Source organism: Macrosteles quadrilineatus, unplaced genomic scaffold (genome assembly GCF_028750875.1).
Source record: "Macrosteles quadrilineatus isolate MER2022 unplaced genomic scaffold, UCM_ALF_1.0 Scaffold_2__2_contigs__length_208266976, whole genome shotgun sequence".
In the NCBI taxonomy this organism is placed as follows: Eukaryota; Metazoa; Arthropoda; class Insecta; order Hemiptera; family Cicadellidae; genus Macrosteles; species Macrosteles quadrilineatus.
In genome coordinates, this window is record NW_026542595.1 from 166,498,151 (window position 1) to 166,517,027 (window position 18,877).

Genomic DNA, 18,877 nt, shown 5'->3' on the forward strand with positions numbered 1-18,877 from the left:
CAGATTGCACTATTAATTTACCTGGTCCTGGTATATGGATGAGAGTATGGAGTATGACACAATTGAATAAGGAACAAGAAAAACCCAAAGCGGAATTATGTATAACAAAGTATAACCCTGGAGCGGTGCGAGCGGTAGCGGTATACCGCCCGTACCACCATAGATAACACCATTGACTATATATACTTCTCAAGGTAGCCTACCACTGACCGCCGAGATGCAGCATGTTCCGTTTCACCACCCAGCGGTGCCGGTGCGACGAGCCTGGTATTTGTGTTTCTCGTCTTTTCTATGTTCAGGCATCAAATCAATGTGTATGGTATTCGCCATGCTCAAATCGCTTTTTGTGATGTAATGTACCCACTTCCTTAATACCTTACCTCCTCCTTCGTCTTTTACCTACAAAGTGGGATTGCTCAAATCAAATTGTCTTTATTTCATAGTTTTACTGTACATCAGTTTTAGTAGGTGACCTCCAAAAAATACATCTAAAACTTAACCTAAACAAAACAAGTCTCTATAAAGAAAAAACACTTATTTGGCATTAGGCTACATTCTGGACTATTTTGGGGTAGGGCAAAGCAAGGAGAGGTAGGTGAAAAATTAACAAAATAAATAGAGAGTATTGTCAATGACTTAACAGTAACTTAAAATATTGGTCCAAAAAAACTGTCCTCTTGAACTCAGTCTGTGCAGGTGTAGTCACATGAATTACAATACCTAGGAACTTATTTCAGCTCTAGGAGATTTCATTTGTTAAGCCGGGTTTTCCTAGACTCGGAAGAGGAGAGCGGAGAAGCGATTAGCATGGCATTCTGCTACGCTTCTAGGAAAACAGTAACATTAAATTACCTAAAGACAAGGGAGTCCGCTCTCCGCGTTCCACTCTCCGCGCTCCGCTTCCACGGCTAGGAAAACCCGGCTTTATTTATTTTTTCTATGGATTTGGATTGTAACTTATCCTATAGTCGATTGATTGTGCACAAACACTACTCGCCGTTACCAAAATTTGGGAAGTTTTACGGGAAGAAATCTATCTCCTACACATCTTGATCCTACCATTAAATCATAGCTCAACAGCTGTGATTTTGTCAAACCACAAATTAGCTCTGCAACATAGGCTACATTAAGTATAGAAAAAAGTGGTGGGGGAACTTCCCCTCAAACAGCCCAAATATTGCGAAGAGATAGATCAGGAGAATAAACTAATGTTCCATCTCCATCAACTTTTAAGGATGGGAAAAACTTACCAGCTTTAAAAATACTCTTGAGTGCAGAAAGAGTTGAAATATAATTTGGCATTTAAAATATTAAGCAAACTTATTAAACATCTTAAAATTATAAATCTGAAAGTTTTTGGTTTGTGTGTTGCTCAATCACCCATAAACTACTGGACGGATTGGGCTGAAATTTGGCATGATGATAGCTCACATTCCCTATTAACATTTAGGCATATTCTTATCTCAAAAATCGTTTTGGGCTCCGCCCCAGTGGCTCTGTGGTTCCCCATGTTAACTAGGTACTTATGAGTACTTCTTTAAATGGAATTAAAGAATCTTTAACAGCTGGTTCAACTAAACAATTTGATTCTGTGATGATCAATAGCATTGCATTAAAAAGTTAACAGGTTTACCAACATAGGTGCAGCACTAATATTTTTATTATTTATTTGACAACAGCTAATTTGCAACCAAAAGGTGAGTGAACGTAGCAAACGAAATTCAACCTGGAGGCAAGTTAGTGTAGCGAACGAGCTTAAAAATTAAAAGACCAAATTTTCTTAAACCGTGTCCTCTCCCATTTAACTGCAATAAGAATTTTATACTTATATGCCAACCCTGTATGATGGACGGGTACTCTGCTAGTATTACATAAAGTTTGTTTGGTTAATGTGTTTTATTTTCCCCACGATTATACGATAATCTTCAATATACACACAGTACTTTTTTGTAAAATAACAAATTATTCAAGATTTTGGGGGGAAACCCCATACTTTTGGGTATCCTGACTTTTGTGTCTGGTCTAGATCTTAACAGTCATTTAATCAGTTGCAGTAGTCTAGTAGTGCTTTGAAAAAGAAAATGTAATCTAGCAATAGAGTTTATAGAAACGTTAACCTTTCTTTTCTGATCTTTCATTCATTGCCTCTGCAAATTTAAATCCATGGGCATGCAAAGGTCACATTTCCATCTTCTGAGTCTTACAATGTTACCAAGAGTGATTACTTTGTTTTTACTTTCATACATACAAATTACGATACAAAGGTAATAAACTGTGTTTTAATGATTTTATGCACATAATTAAGTGTTAAATATTAAAAAAAATGTAATTTTTACATTGAATTCGCATACACCACCTTTTACCTTTTTGGTATACAGTATCATAGTCAGAATAATATTAAGTTTCTATTGATTTTGAAAAAAACAAGCTTTGTTCTGCATGCTTTTGTCAAAGCTGTATATTTCCTTTATTACTATAACAATTATTTTTTAATTAATTTATTCTGCAATTATTTTAAAATTTCTCCCCCCCCCCCCCATTTGTAGTGGGGAAACATCCTTAGTATGTGGCTGCTACGAAGTTTTTATTTATTTTTTAAATTTGGTTTTTTTAACGGTGATATTTCCAGAAAAATCAGACTTTTGCAAAAATGACCTAAACGATTTTGAATACAATTTAGTATGTTATGGTCATTTAAAATCTAAAAACCACCGATCTTTGCGATATACCTATTGGGTCTGATGATGATTGGAGTGACCAATCAAAATTGATCACCATTACCATCTTTTATATATATTTATAGTCTTGTTTAAAACAGTATAAGTGTAAATATATGTTTTAAGTGTTATTAGACATATTTTTATTTACTCTCTGTAAACAAATGTAAACTTGAAAAAAGTTCAGATGACAACTGAATTCAGCACAAACTCTGGCCTAGGCTATAGTAATTTTACGGTATATCATCCAAACCCGCAAAGGCATATCTAGTGGATAAGAGCTTAATTGATACCCAAACCTATAAAAATTTATATTCAGGGTTGATTTGCTGGATACAAAAATCCAACAAATTCTTTTAATAATATGGATTTAACACTTGTGATTTTTCTTCAGCAGTAGTGAGGATTTAGAAGCTAGACGAAGGGAAACTGCTGAACCTTGGCCTGTAGAGAGAGTTGTGTTTGACGTGTTGAGGCGAGAAGTCCTCAGGTCATATTCTGTGGCAGATGTCGTCAGTACAAGAATTAACTGCATTGTCATGCTCACAGATCCTCAACATATGTTGTCCCTGCAGTCTCTGATCATCAACACTCTTCACCGCTCGTACATACCGGTCTTCCTAGTAAGTCGTAGTTCTAAAAGATAAAAAATAGCAAAATGTTTTCTGAAAACTGTTTATTGAAATGCAAAATGGTTGCTAGTTCTGAAAGGCTTAGTTGTTTTTCAACACCATATACCAATTTTCGGGAGTGAGTATAAGAAGTGAGAGTATTTCAGTTGCTATTTGTAACAAAAAGGGTAATTTTTGTGTTCTCTTTAGTTGGTTTGGCACTCTTGGTTTCTATAACATGAAATAAACACTCTATGTAATTTATTAAATTCAGTTTTTTAGTTCAAAAGTCTTCACCTCTTGGATTATTTTAAGTTGACAAAATAACAAAAAAAGAATTGTCTGAAGTTTGTTTGTGTTGAGAGTTTGGTCGGGGGAGGTTCACTTCCATCCTAGGTTTTGCCTGTATGTAAACCACATATTTTTTGACATACCACTACCCTGCCTAATTCTTGTCCAATGGCACCTTGATCACATCTTCATCTCCTTTCTGCCTTCCAATCAAAATAAATACCAACAGCAGCTTCTTTTTAAAACAAAGATTGATGAGAAGCACAGAGGATACAAATGATAAGTGGTGAAGAAATATGAACTGAGATAGGACAAGGAAGAGAAGGCGTCAATGGAGATGCATAGGTCTACTTGATGTCCAGACCTAATAATAACTATAACTAATGAGGTTGTAAATAAACTACTTTTTGAGCTGATCAGTAAAATGTGGTTATATGTTAACTACTGGGAACCTAAAACTGTTGTGATATTATTAGGTTTTGGTAAAGGAAGCTGAAGACTTGTTGGCCCCCAACTATCACACGGTCCGGGTGATGGAGCAAGTGAGACGAGACAATTGTAACTTGTACATCATCTTGCTGGCTAATGGCAGACAGGCTGTCAGGTTGCTGCGGTTTGGAGACAAGTAAGTCTTCCAACAAAACTACAGTGATTAACAGTACAAACACCCAAGGTGAAAGGAATAGCAGGCTTCTTTTAACACGTTCGTGGCGGCAGGGGTTTCTGTATACCTCACGGCAATCCTGAAACATCACATCTTCATCGTCACTCACATTCTCACTACTAACGTAAGTTTCATCGTCACTTGTCCAATTACCTTCCACATCACTATAAATACAAAGTCCCGATCATCTGGGTCCGACATTTTGGAAGAATAAATAAAACCGAAATGGCGATCAAAGCAGTTGTACAAGAGCTCAACCTTACTGACTAGTAAAATACAGAGAGTACCATGCCTACCAACTGCAGCACTTTCCAGTGCAAATATACAGTATACTATTGAGCAGTACTGTGGGAAGTTTCAGAAAAAAAAATCATTATGTGCCGCATCGCAGCTTGGGAGCGAGTGCACCCACTAGGATGGCATTAGGGTTCCATGCCGCCACGAACGTGTTAAACAAGATGAGTTTTGACTTTCGTTTACTAAGGTAGACATCCCATCCTTAACAACAAGGTTAATTTTTCCATCTACTATTATATCGTTAGAGTAAAAAAACCATAATATCTCAATTTGTTTTATTATGTTGAGATATTTAGTAAAACTCTGTGAGTATATAAAATGTTTTGGTATATATAATATGATATTGTTTACAGGTACCGTTTAATAGATACAAGAGCAAGATTTATACTTCCCCATGATGATCACTTGTTTGATCCATCTCTGTCCTATCTATGGAACAAGATTGTCAATATTGTGTTCATCAGAAGAGTGTCGGACAGCTCGGAATATGAACTAAGCACTGTTCCTTTCCCAGCACAAATCAACGGAACAATCAAACTCCATGTGATCAACATTTGGCAGAATGGATATTTTAGGGTTTGTTGCTCATATTAATAATCGACAATAGCCATAAAATTGTTCAAAAGTACTTTTAAGCTCAATAGTTACAGCATGGGCACCTGCAAGGCAGTTGGTTAAAATCTATGCTTTTGTTTTAATGTTGTGTGCTAATGTTTTAAACAGACTTTAGTGACAAATATGTCTAAAGGCTTTTAAGAGAATTTCAGCTTTTAGACTGCCAACAATCATGTTTGATGTTTTGAGTGTTTTACGTAATACATTAGGGTGACAGGCAAAATATAACAAGTCCCAACACCAGGTCACTTTTGAAAACTTTATGATCCAATTTGAAACGTGGCAGAATGGTGTTGCTAAACATGGCATCATTGGGTTTATTAATAAATGGTAAATTGACAATGTTAAGATGAAGAAGCTATTTTATCACAGTCATTATACTAATGCTAGAGGGAAAAAATGAAAACATTTTTAAAAAACTTAACGCAGACAACACATTCCCCCCTGTTCACAAATTCTTTTTGAATTAAAATAGTTTTACAGGAAAATATGAGGATTGAATTGTTGCAGAAAGCAAGGATGACACATTTTCCAGAGAAGACAAGAGATTTACAAAACTACGAGATAAGTGTGGTGACTTTCCCACACATACCTGCCGCTGTTAAGAGATCCGTCATCGATAAATATGAAGGGGAGCAGTTTTATTACACTGGTCTTGAAATAGAAGCAAGTATTTATTTATTTTATGAATTATCGGTTGAACAAATTTAATAACAAACAATTACTGTACTTATAAAGATTTGATATATATTTAATTTAATAAAACAAAACATATATAAAACAATTTTTTTCTAAGTCTATTACTCCTATTTTTTATCTTCTTCTCTTTATTTATAGTAAGCTTTTCCTCCCTGAAAGATTTACGACGACACTTCTGATGAAGAAAATCAAGGAGATAAAATCAGCCATACTAATTAATATCAAACGCCAAAACAATTCTTTAAAGAAACCACTTACAAACAATTCAAGCACATTTGAAAGTTCAAGGAAAGATAAATTAGTTTCTTTGTAAACAAGAAACCTTAAAATTATAAATAAACTTACAATGATATATTGAACTTCATATAATTTTATGAATGAAAAAAATTATATGAAGTTCGATATATCATTGTAAGTTTATCTTTCTTCATTCATTTGGTTTATAGTAGTCAACATCAATTCAAAACCTTTATCTACACTAACAAAATTTAGATCTTTATTTTTAAATAATATATTAAGTTTATTTTTATTAACCCCAATAGTTTTTAATGCAGTATTATTTTGTTTCTAGATTATGAAGAGCATGTCACAAGCTATGAAGTTTCAGCCTATTTTGTATGAAGTTGGTAGAAATGAAGAGTGGGGCATGCGTCAAGTGAATGGATCTTACTCTGGACTATTTGGTGAAGTAAAGCACTAAACAAACACATTGTTATTTAACAAACCTTAACCATAATTCTCACACACAAAGAGAAGAAATGGATCAATTCACCAAAAGGTTTTAAAGACAACCTAATGGAGTAATGAAACGAAACCCAAATTCTTGCTTTTTGGTAGGAAACGTCAGCTAACACTGACCTTTTAAATCAACAGGTACAGTAAAGAACTATATAAAGAGTGACAGGTCATTCGTCTCATTTGATAATTCTTTAATAAATGGTTCTAATCAACTAGCAGAAATCTGATCCAAGTAACAAAGCTATACCTTGGCAATATGGGAGTGCCCCTAAACTCAGGTAAAAAAGTGGCAGTACCATATTGCTAAGAGTATACACAGATCATCTTGTTTCAATTGACTTAAGTGATCCTCTTGACTTTTTAGATAACAAAGTACACATTCTATCTATATGGACCAGCCGTTAGGTACAATTTTTTTATGAAAATAGATAATATAGGTGAATTAACCACTCACAGAATGAGCTTCTGTATATATATTTCCTACCTTGGTGGATGTGGGACTTAAAATATGCTGTAGTTATAGTATGAATTGTAGATTCAATCTGGCTTAGTTTGGAAGCCAATAAAAAAGTGTGTAATTAAAATTACTCTTCGACAAAGTTCATTTTCATTATAAACTTTAACGGGATGGGGTGTCTACTACAATCAATAGTTAACGATTCTACACTCACCCTGCAGTTATATTCGGCTTGTCATACATGAGTGAAAATTTAAAAACGTACGTTTTCAGGAAAAGCACTTTGCAAATTTTTTTCCCCTTTTTTTCAAAACTGTTATTATTTTTTTTATTTAATTAACATTTGAAGTTTCATAAAATGTCCATGGTAACGCAATATCTTTGGTAGTTTTTTTTTTAAAAGAGCATCTTTAGTGGAAAAACACAAAATCCTGTCACGACCATAACAGACGTTTAAATGAATATTAAAAATAGTTAATATTATATTTATAACTATGTTTTGCTATAAACTAATTTACTTTTATGACCATTATACAATAAAAAGGTCACTGAGCTTTTGGTATATTTGGTCTTTCTAGAAAAAAATAAAAAAACTCAAAAAATTGAAAAAAGCCAATAAAATCTTTTTAAGTTTGTATAACTCCGAACAAACTTACCTGAGACCCGAAAAATCGTTATGTTTGTATAAAGGTGTGCTTATTTTGTGTATAAAACATTGAAATATGACAATATTTTAATTTTTTAAATTTTTATGATAGAAATCGTAAACGTGATGGTCAGAGACAAGCGGTACGGTCGTGAATTTTCTGAAATAATCTAAATCTTTCTAAACAATCCTTCAATTATACTGTTAGTTATAATAAAAATATGTGTTTCAATTGAACTAAACTGTTCAATTTACAATTATATTAAAGTTATTGTCACGACCAAACACACTATAATCCATAAGGCTGCAATGGTCGTGAAAAAACCCGCGATGGTCGTGAAACTTTGGTTGTGAAATTACATGTTATTTGGCTCTGTTCTGGCGGTAGCCCTGCACCTCATGTTCGAGGATACAAAGTGGACTTCTAGGTTAATCTAGCAATTGAAATATCTTATAAACAAAAATTAACACCATGTCTACTTCATCGAATGACTACGTACGGTCATGGACACACCAAAATTACAAAAAACACAATCTTTCCTTTATTAATCTTGTAATTCCTCCTTTCAACTCGAAACGACCGGCACTACAATCCTGACGTACACCCCGAACTAGTCTCTAAAACCAACTGACTCCATCGACGTCAGGCTTGCCACTGTCGTGCTCCAAAGTTGAAAATTTTTCCCAAATGGTCGTGACGCCAAATCGAGGGACAGACTTATTTTGTCATGGTAGTCAGTTTGCAATGACAATAAAATTATAATATGCTCCTTTTTTGTACGTTTAATAACCATTGATGACATAAAAATATGGCTTTATATATTTCGGCATGAATAATTAGTCTAAAAACAGCGTGAAAGTTGGAAAATGTACCCTAGGGACACGTCATGGTCGTGAATTTTGAGACTTTAAAAATACGAAAAAAATACCTAGAACCTATTTAAAACCAAATAAATGTGTGTAACATGTTGCCCCCGTCCCAAAAATATTAAAACACATAATAATAGACTACAAATCCAGTATCAACGAAGTAAAAGGCCAGGGACATGAAAACGTACGTTTTTAAATTTTCACTCACATACATAAAATCAGTCGCTGTCTTAGAAAAGTGACATAATTTTTCCAGCTGATGAGTGGGCGAGCACAGATCGCTCTTGGCAACCTACAGCACACCCTGTACAGCCTGAAGTTAGTAGATCTCAGCCGACCTTACATGACACAATGTCTCACATTCCTAACACCTGCTTCACGGACGGACAACAAGTGGAAAACCCTGGTCTTGCCCTTTCTGTAAGTATATGATTTCAAGATGTATTTTAATGTCCTGAAGAATCCAGAATCCTTTATTAATGCTGAATATGCAGAAAAAATTGTCAAAATGCTTCCCTTAATACTCACAAAGTTGATTTCCTTAAAATAAAAAACATAGATGGTAGACACAGAAGATAGCCGTTTAAGAGTTGAAGATTGGATGTACAGTACATTTCTTTTAATTCAAAATACTAAGTCTAATACCTATTATGATTTACTTATGATTTATTTATTTTTTTTTTTTTTAATAATGAATGAATCCTCAATGTTTCAGATTGAATGTTTGGTTGGCAATCATGCTCACTCTATTTCTTGGAGGATTTATCTTCTACATTCTTGCCCGCTACCATCGTCATCTGGAGAAATCCTTTTACAAAAGCACAAAAAATAGATCATGGATTAACAAAATAAGCTTTGGAAGATTTCCTTACAAGAAAAACAGAATTAAGAAAATAGACGAAGAAAAGGGACTGCCATTGAGGACCTTGGTAAATAATTACATCCCTGAGAAGACTCAAGGGCTGCACATATTTGAGGAGCTGCAGAACAGCGTGTTGTATACTTACGGGATGTTGGTGTCTGTATCCCTTCCGAAAGTTCCTACGGGCTGGGCTTTACGTATGATGACCGGATGGTGGTGGTTCTACTGTCTTCTGATGGTGGTCAGCTACCGGGCGAGTCTTACAGCCATCTTGGCCAAACCTGAACCTATGTAAGTGTGTATTTTAACATTAGATTTTTACGAACCCAAAACACCAGGGTTCATATTTTATGATGGAGATGAGTGTTGAATGAAATTATAGCTTTGGTACTGCCAAAGCTAGATCAGCTGTTTTTTTTTTTTTTTTTTTTTTTTTTTACTGGACTAAATAATATTAAAACTAAAAGTTCATTGACCAAGGACACTGGGTCCAGGTCCAGTAGAACCATCAAAGGTGTCAGACTTTTTTTCAGGATTGAACCATTGACATTCTGAGTACTAGACAAGCATATCCTATCCATAGCTATTCTCTGTATACAATAAGGAATCTTTGTTTAAAGATTTTTTTTGCTATAAGTGGATATTATTATAAAGATGGTTTTGGACATTTTCCTTCACAATATTGGTGAAAGTTTTCACAATTGATTATAGATTTGAAATCTGATCCCATCTTCAGGTGGGAAAGTACAGTACCTAAAACATAACAAGATAAATACACCAACCCTGTCTAAGCTGGAAATTTGCAAAAGAAACCCCACTCAGAACTCTACTATAGTCAAAACAAGAAACAACAAATCCTGAAAGAAAACGTCAACAAGTACAAAGGGTAGCGTTTAGAAATACTTAAACTGTTTGTTGATAGAGTTACCATCGACTCGATCAACGAGCTGGTGAACAGCCCAGTTAGATGCGGCGGCTGGGGCGAACCTGAGAAGCTGTTTTTCACTACATCCTTCGACCCTGACATTCACAAGATCGGACTCAAGTTTGAGACCTTGACTGACGTGGAACAAGCCATCAACAGAGTTGCGTCTGGTTCCTTCACTTACTACCAGAACATCTATCTGTTGCAACATGCTGCAATGAAACACTTATCACGCAGCAACGAAACAGATCAAACCCAAAGTGGTAGGGAATGTAGACAATCGGGAATGGAAATTTGAAATATATTTTGTGATTTGTGAGCCAGACTGACCAAAAGTTAAGATTTTTTTGGACAATATTTTTTAAAACTGTTGTATCTTTAAGACTACACGTTAACTATATTGATGTTTTTTTTTATCTCTCGGTCTTTGTAAGTGTTTAATCATCTCTGAATTAAAAATAATTGTTTCATTGTAGACTTCTAGGTCTTTTTTTGTTAACATTCAGTTTCACAAAATTGGTGCATCACTAAATTTATGACAACGCTTTTGGTCACCAACGTTCTTTTGTGTTCATACAGTCTCTCATGTTGCCAAATTAATTAGTAATTCAAATTTCTGTTTTTCATGAACCTGTCATGGACCTGACCCTTGTCAAAAAATAATAAGCTACTGTAGTAACAATTAAATACCAAGCAACACTGAAAACTGAACAGACTGTAACTTCTAGCTTTGAAAAAACTTGAATGTATGTGTACAAGCGACAGACAAGTACGTAGGTAGTGAGAAACAGAAAAAAATAGATACAGTTCTTAACATATTCAACAAACACGGATGTGTCCAAACTTTCTGAAATTAGGACAAAAATTATCATTTTTCAATAACTAAATGAGATGACTTGCAAGAACATATGCTTAATAAACATGGTGAATTCAATAATCATTTTTCAATAAGTACAATTTAATAAGATGACTTGCAAGAACATATGCTTAATAAGCATGGTGAATTCATTTTAAGTTCTTACGACTAGGAAAATAATGAAAAGCAAATAATAAAAACAAAATGATCGGACTCTACTATAAAGTATAATTTGCTCACAATCAACTAACCACATTTAACCTAAGTATTTTCACCTAGGAGAGGAGACCAGCAAGCACAATCTACACATTATGTCAGATTGTGTAATTTCAATGCCGATCAGCATTGGACTTGAGAAAAACTCACCACTGAAACCTCGCATTGACGAATTTATTCAACGTGTTGTTGAAGCGGGGCTCATACACAAATGGCTCGGTGATGTCATGGACGAAGTCCGTCGGAGGAATTTCATCTCCAATACAGAGCAGGTATGTCAAAGTTGTGCTACAGATTTAAAATAGTTTATATAGCCTATATGAAATTAATGGTATCCATGAAACTGTTCTGGCTGTATGCCAACTGGGCAAACTACTAAATCGATTGGGCAGATATAAAAAAAAAGCTAGATCACAAACCCAACTAACACATAGAATCATGTCCTTAAATCCACTCTGACTGTGACATCCAACGAGGTTGAGCTTTAGGAAATAAAAATAGATGGGTTTCCATCCAACAAAAACTGCAATGTTTACATTTATTCCTGTGGTTCCTACCAGTAGCTGATTGAACCAAGGAGAACTCAAACTAAATGGTAAACTTATGTTTTGTTTCTAAAACCTATGGATGGTATGAAACTATTTTCCACATTAGATTAAAGAACAATATTATTGCTCACCCTGAAACACAGGTAAAAAAAACTAGTTCCCAACTAAAATGTTATTAAAATGTTTAAGTGTGTGATCTATTTAAATTTTTTTAACTTTTGATTTTTTCTTGCAGGTCAAAGCTCTGATGGACATGAGGAAGTTTTCTGGAGCTTTGGTGGCTCTGGGTGTGGGCTACATTATTTGTATTCTCGCTCTTATTGCGGAAAACTTGTATTGGCATTTAGTCGTCAGCAAACACCCTCTGTTTGACAAATATTCCATGGCACAGTTTTATTTTTGTAACAAATAAAATTACAATTACAGTCGGGACCACATAAGTTTGCAGTTGGTGGCAGCCAATCACAAGACAAGGCTAGTGCCTAGTGCGATGTTGCCACATTGCCAATGACAACACTAATTAAAATATGCAAAGCAATATTTTCAAATCAGCTGGTATTATTAGATTTGGCAACAACACACCGTTCTCATTGGTCCATTCAAAACCATATGGTAAATAGGCTCCTGCCTCAACTGCAAACTTATGTGGTCCCGACTTTAAATACCTATATTTTAAGCAAGCCAAGTGGATAGTTATTAATTATTTATGTGACTAATACTCTTACGCACAGTTTTATTTTTGCAGCGAATAAAAGCAAAGTTTAATAATTTACTTTAAAGAAATTCCAAGTGGCTTGTTAGGATTTATTTGGAAGATTAAAATATCAAAATTATGAGACTAAATAAGTGTTTGATAAAGTTATGAAGATCGGTCATGAATAGACCCCAGTAGGAAATGCATATTAACTGGTGCTTGATTGGTAAAATTTAGTAGCTTAGATCTAAACCGAAAAAAAAATTAATAACTCCAACTAAATTGATAGTTATATTTAAAATCAGTTCTTCACCAATATGAAGAATAATCAATATGAAACAGGAAATAAAGAAAATTTAGCTGTGGATGTCTATCTTATCTAATGTTCCTCTTATCCCTTAAGTTATATATAGTTTTAAAGGGAAAATAAATACCACACAAGAAAATACTAAATGGTAACAATGAAATATGTGTTTGCTGTGTATACTTCATTCTTGGTTCTATTTTTAGGACGGAGAAAATATTTGCTTTCACATACTGGACGTCCCCATCAACAGATTAACCCTGTAGCCAGACTTTACTATGAAAAAAGGGCCACTATGAAATTAAGTGAGGGACATTTTACTTTCATAATGCCGTTGGTTGGTGTTATCCCCTTGTAAGGGGCTTATACCATATTTTGATGGATTCAAGTATTTTTTAATTTTTGTCAACATTTTAGGAAGGAAAATTATTTTTCTAATTTTCTCTCAGGTAATTTATTGCAGCAAAAAATCATAAAATATTAAGTTATACTAACACCCAACTTTTTAAAGATTATTGTAGTTTTTTAAGGATTTCAATGTTTTACCAATGTAAAAATCACTTATTTTATTTAAATTGTTTGAACTTTAAAAGTTTTAAAAATACAAAAAGACCTCAATCCTCAATCACTCAGTTTTGAGTCTTTTATCTTTTTGAAATCTAATTTTATTTGTGTCACTGATTACTCAACTTAATCACTTCAAAGCTGGTGTAACTATGAACAAACACTTAGACTACAAACTACAATGGGACTGTGTCTGTTGTCTGTTAAATCAGATCACAGATAAGCATGTTAATGACTCAAGATGTTTGTCAAAATGGCTGCTCTGTTATTTGCATTCTATTTGTTTGACATGACATACGTTAAGGTTAAAGTTTATCATAAGACAGGTAAGTTGTTAGATTACTATTCTTGATTAATGAAGGCAATGGTACGTATACTGAAATCGTCATTGCATGCAATTGGCTCTTCTTAATTATAATGTAATGAGGACAATGTATTTAATGATCAAAATTTATGAAAATTTGAAAATAAATTCTGGAAATTTGCTATTTTATTTGTTTATTCAAGTTAAGAGATTCCTGACACAGTGAGTGTATTTAAACTTATTCATATAAAATTTCTTTGAATTTTTATAACTAAGTATAATGAAAGAAGACTAGAGAAACTTAGAAAGCAGAACTTAGTATTATACTTGTTTAGCTTTACGACTTAATATCAATTCTAAATTTTGTTTGTCTCATTTCTTTATTGTTTCGTTTCTACTTGTTGGCTTGTTATGTGTAACTTGTTTAAGTGAAATGTAAGCCAAAGACTTACGTAACTTTCTGAATGTGATACTTATTCAAGTTCATTGTGCTCATGATAAAATGAATAAGGAGTGTTTTTATTTGATTACAATATAGGCTTTGATTAGTTGTCTGATGTCTTGTGACACCTGAAGAATGCAGTTATGTTACCTACTACTAAACAATGGTCACTTCACAAGATCAGGTAAATTTATTAACCTTTTCAATTTGATTATCACTATGTAGGCTACACTATCCAAATGATATTATACTAAATTACTGACCTGTTTTTCAGGATATGGTTTCAAAGGAAAATTTAAACGTTTACCACGAGCACTCCGTAATTTCAAGCCGGAGAGGGACGTGTATTTTTATCTTTTCACTGAGTGAGTTCAATATTCTGTTACAAGGATGGTTAAGTAACCAAAAACAGATGGGATACAAAGATACAAATAAGATACCGGTAACAAAGATAGATGGTAAATTATAATGCTAAAATTATACTTGTAAGACTAAAATTACTATAAATATGAAACATTTTGATATTTAGTCTTTCAAAAATGAACCGGTGGTTTTATCAATTTACAAGATTACCCCCTGGCAAAGAATGCAGACTAGAGAAATTTCTTGTTAGGTAGTTCTATGAAAAAAGGAATTTTTCAATTATATCCACAAATTTGCATCAATGACTGCTGCAACATGAAACAGCAACAATTCTTTTTTCCATTATATTTTTTTGACAATTAGTCTTTTTTAGTTAAATCCACAGTAACAACATTCAATAACATATGTGTAGATTTGTTACAGGCACAATACTCATCAAGGCCATAGGATATATCCAGAAAAGCCATCAAGTCTTTTTATTTCTCATTTTGACTTCAACAAGGATGTCAAAATACTTATTCACGGATGGAAAAATACTGGGAATTCAACATTTGGCCGTACTGTCAAGGATGGTAAAGAATCAAGTCAATGCGATTCACTTGTAAATAACTTGGTCACCAAAAACATTTTTCCAACATTTTAAATTATGAATTGTTGGTAGAAATGCATACAAACTGTGTCTTGTAATTCAAGTTTTGTAATCTTTTAAAATATTTTAAGCAGGTATGTTTGATTATTAAAACGACATTAAATTTGAGCAAGCAGAGTGAAACATTATATTTGCTTGGATTCTTGAAGTTATAGTTTGGGGTTGGGGCAATGTACATTTTTCCACGATGCCCGGTAGTCAAAATAAACAGCAACATATAACTTCAGGAACCGAACCAAGTATAAATAGATGATAAATAATAAAATAGCTTGTTATTTTTAAGTTTAACTTAACTAAATTTATCGATGTATTTAATGTTAGAATTTTAAAACTGCAATTTTAAGGTGTGTAATTTTGATTCAACAGCTTACATCAGCCAGATGGGTGTGAACGTGATCGTAGTTGATTGGCACAAGTTGTCGATACTTGCATATCACAGGTCGTGCAGACACATGGACATGGTCGCAGTCAGAGTCGCAATTCTGTACGACTTCTTGCGACAGTACGTCGCACGACGTGCCATCCACATCATCGGCCACAGTCTCGGAGCTCATGTTGCAGGCATCGCCGGGGAAGTTGTCCAGAGAGGAAAAATATACCGAATTACAGGTCAGTCAGTGACAGATTTGATTGTGAACCAAATTTAACTTTTGATGACTAAGCATGATTTTCTTCTGGCCCATAACCAAAAACAATAAAAAGTTGAGCCCCAATTATCTGCAAGTAATTTTTGGTATGTTTACATAATAACGTCTAACTTTTTTAGGGAGGTTATCAAAGACTATTTTTGCTATCTACAAGGTACAATTACACGGATAATCAGGGCTCTGTTATAAATAGTCTCCGCTACTGTCATTTTTTACATCATCTATCTAAAAATATTTTTGACATTTGTACTAATGTGTTTGTGTCTGTGCAAATACAAAATCGAACCAAACTAATGAAACGGTATGTAATGGGAGGAGTCAAATTTTAAAGAATGTTTTGGAAGTACAGTACCATAAGACAATACAAACAAGCAAGTACAAATAAAAACTGTTTTCAACTACTGTACACCTGTATAAGACGGTAGGCAGTAAGATGGAACAACTAATACTAGCTCTCTGCACTCCAAGCGAGCATATTGATAAACTTTTTTCGCCCACCCTAATTAAATGGATCCCTTCGGATGGTTGGATTTTTACCGAAATTTGGGTATTTTACAGAAAATAGGCCAAGTCATACTGAGCACTGTTGCGATCACAGAACTTGTGTGTGTTCAGCGATCAAAAATGCATACTTCCATCACGATCACGAAGGACTATAATGATTTTTCGTGACTTCAGACTTTGATCATTTAAAGACTTTACTTTTGATCATTTCCAGGATTAGACCCTGCGGGACCAATGATCAGCAAGATCAGGACTCATGGTCGGCTAGACAAGGAAGACGCAGAGTTTGTTGATGTTATACACACAAGTGGGTTCATGTTGGGGTTCTACTCACCCCTGGGACACGCTGATTTCTACCCCAACAAGGGAACCCCCATACAACCTGGGTGTGGGGTGGACGTTGTGGGTAAGTATAAACCTACTTCTGGAGTTTGCATAGATCAAGTGGGAACAAAATATTAACCACTTTTATGGAAAGAGATTAAGTCCAAATAAGTTACTTATTAAAATTATAGTTGAGGGTGGATGGGCAACAAAAGGTTTTTCTCAAATAACTACTGAACTCTAATCCCTTTTCAAAATGATACTTTGACCACTGAACACTCATCTGACCTTGATCTGAATTCACACTAAAAATATGTGAGGTGACACAGTAGTGTCCTGCTATTTCAAACTGACTAATTAGCAGGAATTAGGAATAAGGGGATTTCTGTAATACAGAAATTATTGATCATTGGATAATTTTCACGGTTTTGTCCCAATCACGGGTGATATCTCTGGGACCACAGATGTTCTTGATTTCGTTATGACTGTGAAAGACATTTTAATTTTGCTGTAACATCAGAAGATTTTTACAATTTTGCTGGAACCGCACTGAGCTTTTGTTACCATCAAAGAAAGCTTCTCCGAAGATGCACAATAAAAAATGTTGCCGTAATCGTGGAAGATGATGATATCTCTGGGACTGCAGAAGATGTTCATGATATTGTCGTGATCACAGACGATGTTCTCATTTCCATTGTGACTGTGGAAGATGTACTCAATTTCATGTTACATTCGTACAAACCTGTTGAAAAGTATTTCTGAACTTAAATTTGGAATAGGCGGATTTTTGAAGTATCAGGGTTGGGAACAGCATAAAACTCTGCTGTAGTTTTATTTAATTTTCTTATTCATTAAACTTTAGTAATATTTGCGGTTGAGAAATTAACAACTATATTTTTTTAATTAATCTTTATACTGTTCTAAACCATATGTTGACAGGAAGATGCAGCCATAGAAGATCGTACCACCTTTTTCAAGAGTCAATATTTAACAGTTCAGAGTTTATGGCATTACAATGTCAGAACTGGAAACATTTTGTGAAAAACAAATGTTTCCCCACCTGGCATCGGATGGGAGAACATATCCAGTATGGGTAAGATCATTGCAAATTTCTCTAAACTAGTGTCCCGGTTGCTCGAATTCGAGCAATTGCTAAGTATTACAGGTGTTATTTTTATACGAATAACAGTCATAATTTCTGATGAATTAAAAAGATTCGACTCAAAGATTATGGAAATACTCACGATGTACATAACAGATTATATCGTTTTATCAAGGCTCTCTCGATTTTTTCCATTGTAATATCTGCGCCAACCAAAATTAAAATGGTAAATATCTCAATTCAACCAAGTTAGTAAATGTTTGTAGCAAACTTATTGACTGTTTACAATTAACATGTTTTCTTCTTCTCACTTTTAATTTCTGTCAACAGCTGGAGTTTCATAACAATTTTTGTTTCCTATGTTAATCTTATGGAGAAATACGAAACTTTAAAGGGCCCCAGGGCCTACTTCTCTAATTATTTCCATAAAAAGAAAGTTTCCTGCACAACTTCACGTCACGCTCTTTCCAATGACACCAAAAACATGTCAATCGGTTCAGTAGTTTCGGAGGAGTAATTGTCACAAAAAACCTGCTTGCGTATTAAATAAGTATAGATAATTTAGTTCTTCATTGGATCAACTATATCTGGGTTATTAGAACGGTAAAAAATTAAACTTTTCCTTGTTTCAGAATTGAGGGAAAGTTTTTCTTAAGAACAGCTCGGAAATCTCCTTTTGATGTTGGCTACACTACTGATCTCAAGTCAAGGGTTCATAATTTAACCACCATTTCAAATAAAACTGTTTAATAACCAGTGTTTTTAGTGTTCTCCTATTGTAAAAATGAATGACAAAACAAACAACTGAATATTTATTACGGTATATATCTGTTCTGCCATTGAGATAAGCCCCAAAATGTTATGAAATTGGGCGTCGCGTATGCTCAGTCAAATTCAAAAGGCTGTTCCAGTACTATAATGGCCTAATAACAGAACAGTGGAAAATAAAGACAAAAATAGTGTAGAAC

General features: G+C 34.1%; 2 protein-coding genes across 2 annotated transcripts; both read left to right on the plus strand.

Annotated features, from left to right (window-relative positions):
• Window positions 1-3,130: 3,130 nt before the first annotated feature.
• LOC128985117 (ionotropic receptor 21a-like) lies at window positions 3,131-12,429 on the plus strand. Its single transcript, XM_054404499.1, has 10 exons — window positions 3,131-3,340; window positions 4,096-4,244; window positions 4,934-5,156; window positions 5,706-5,861; window positions 6,466-6,582; window positions 8,862-9,025; window positions 9,321-9,758; window positions 10,390-10,655; window positions 11,528-11,736; window positions 12,248-12,429. Exons 1-10 carry the CDS (start codon window positions 3,257-3,259, stop codon window positions 12,422-12,424), a joined length of 1,983 nt encoding a protein of 660 aa, XP_054260474.1. The 5' UTR covers window positions 3,131-3,256; the 3' UTR covers window positions 12,425-12,429.
• Window positions 12,430-13,827: 1,398 nt separating this feature from the next.
• On the plus strand, window positions 13,828-18,659 carry LOC128985119 (endothelial lipase-like). Its single transcript, XM_054404500.1, has 7 exons — window positions 13,828-13,900; window positions 14,595-14,685; window positions 15,107-15,255; window positions 15,699-15,941; window positions 16,698-16,889; window positions 17,747-17,900; window positions 18,542-18,659. Exons 1-7 carry the CDS (start codon window positions 13,828-13,830, stop codon window positions 18,657-18,659), a joined length of 1,020 nt encoding a protein of 339 aa, XP_054260475.1.
• The last annotated feature ends 218 nt before the right edge of the window (window positions 18,660-18,877 follow it).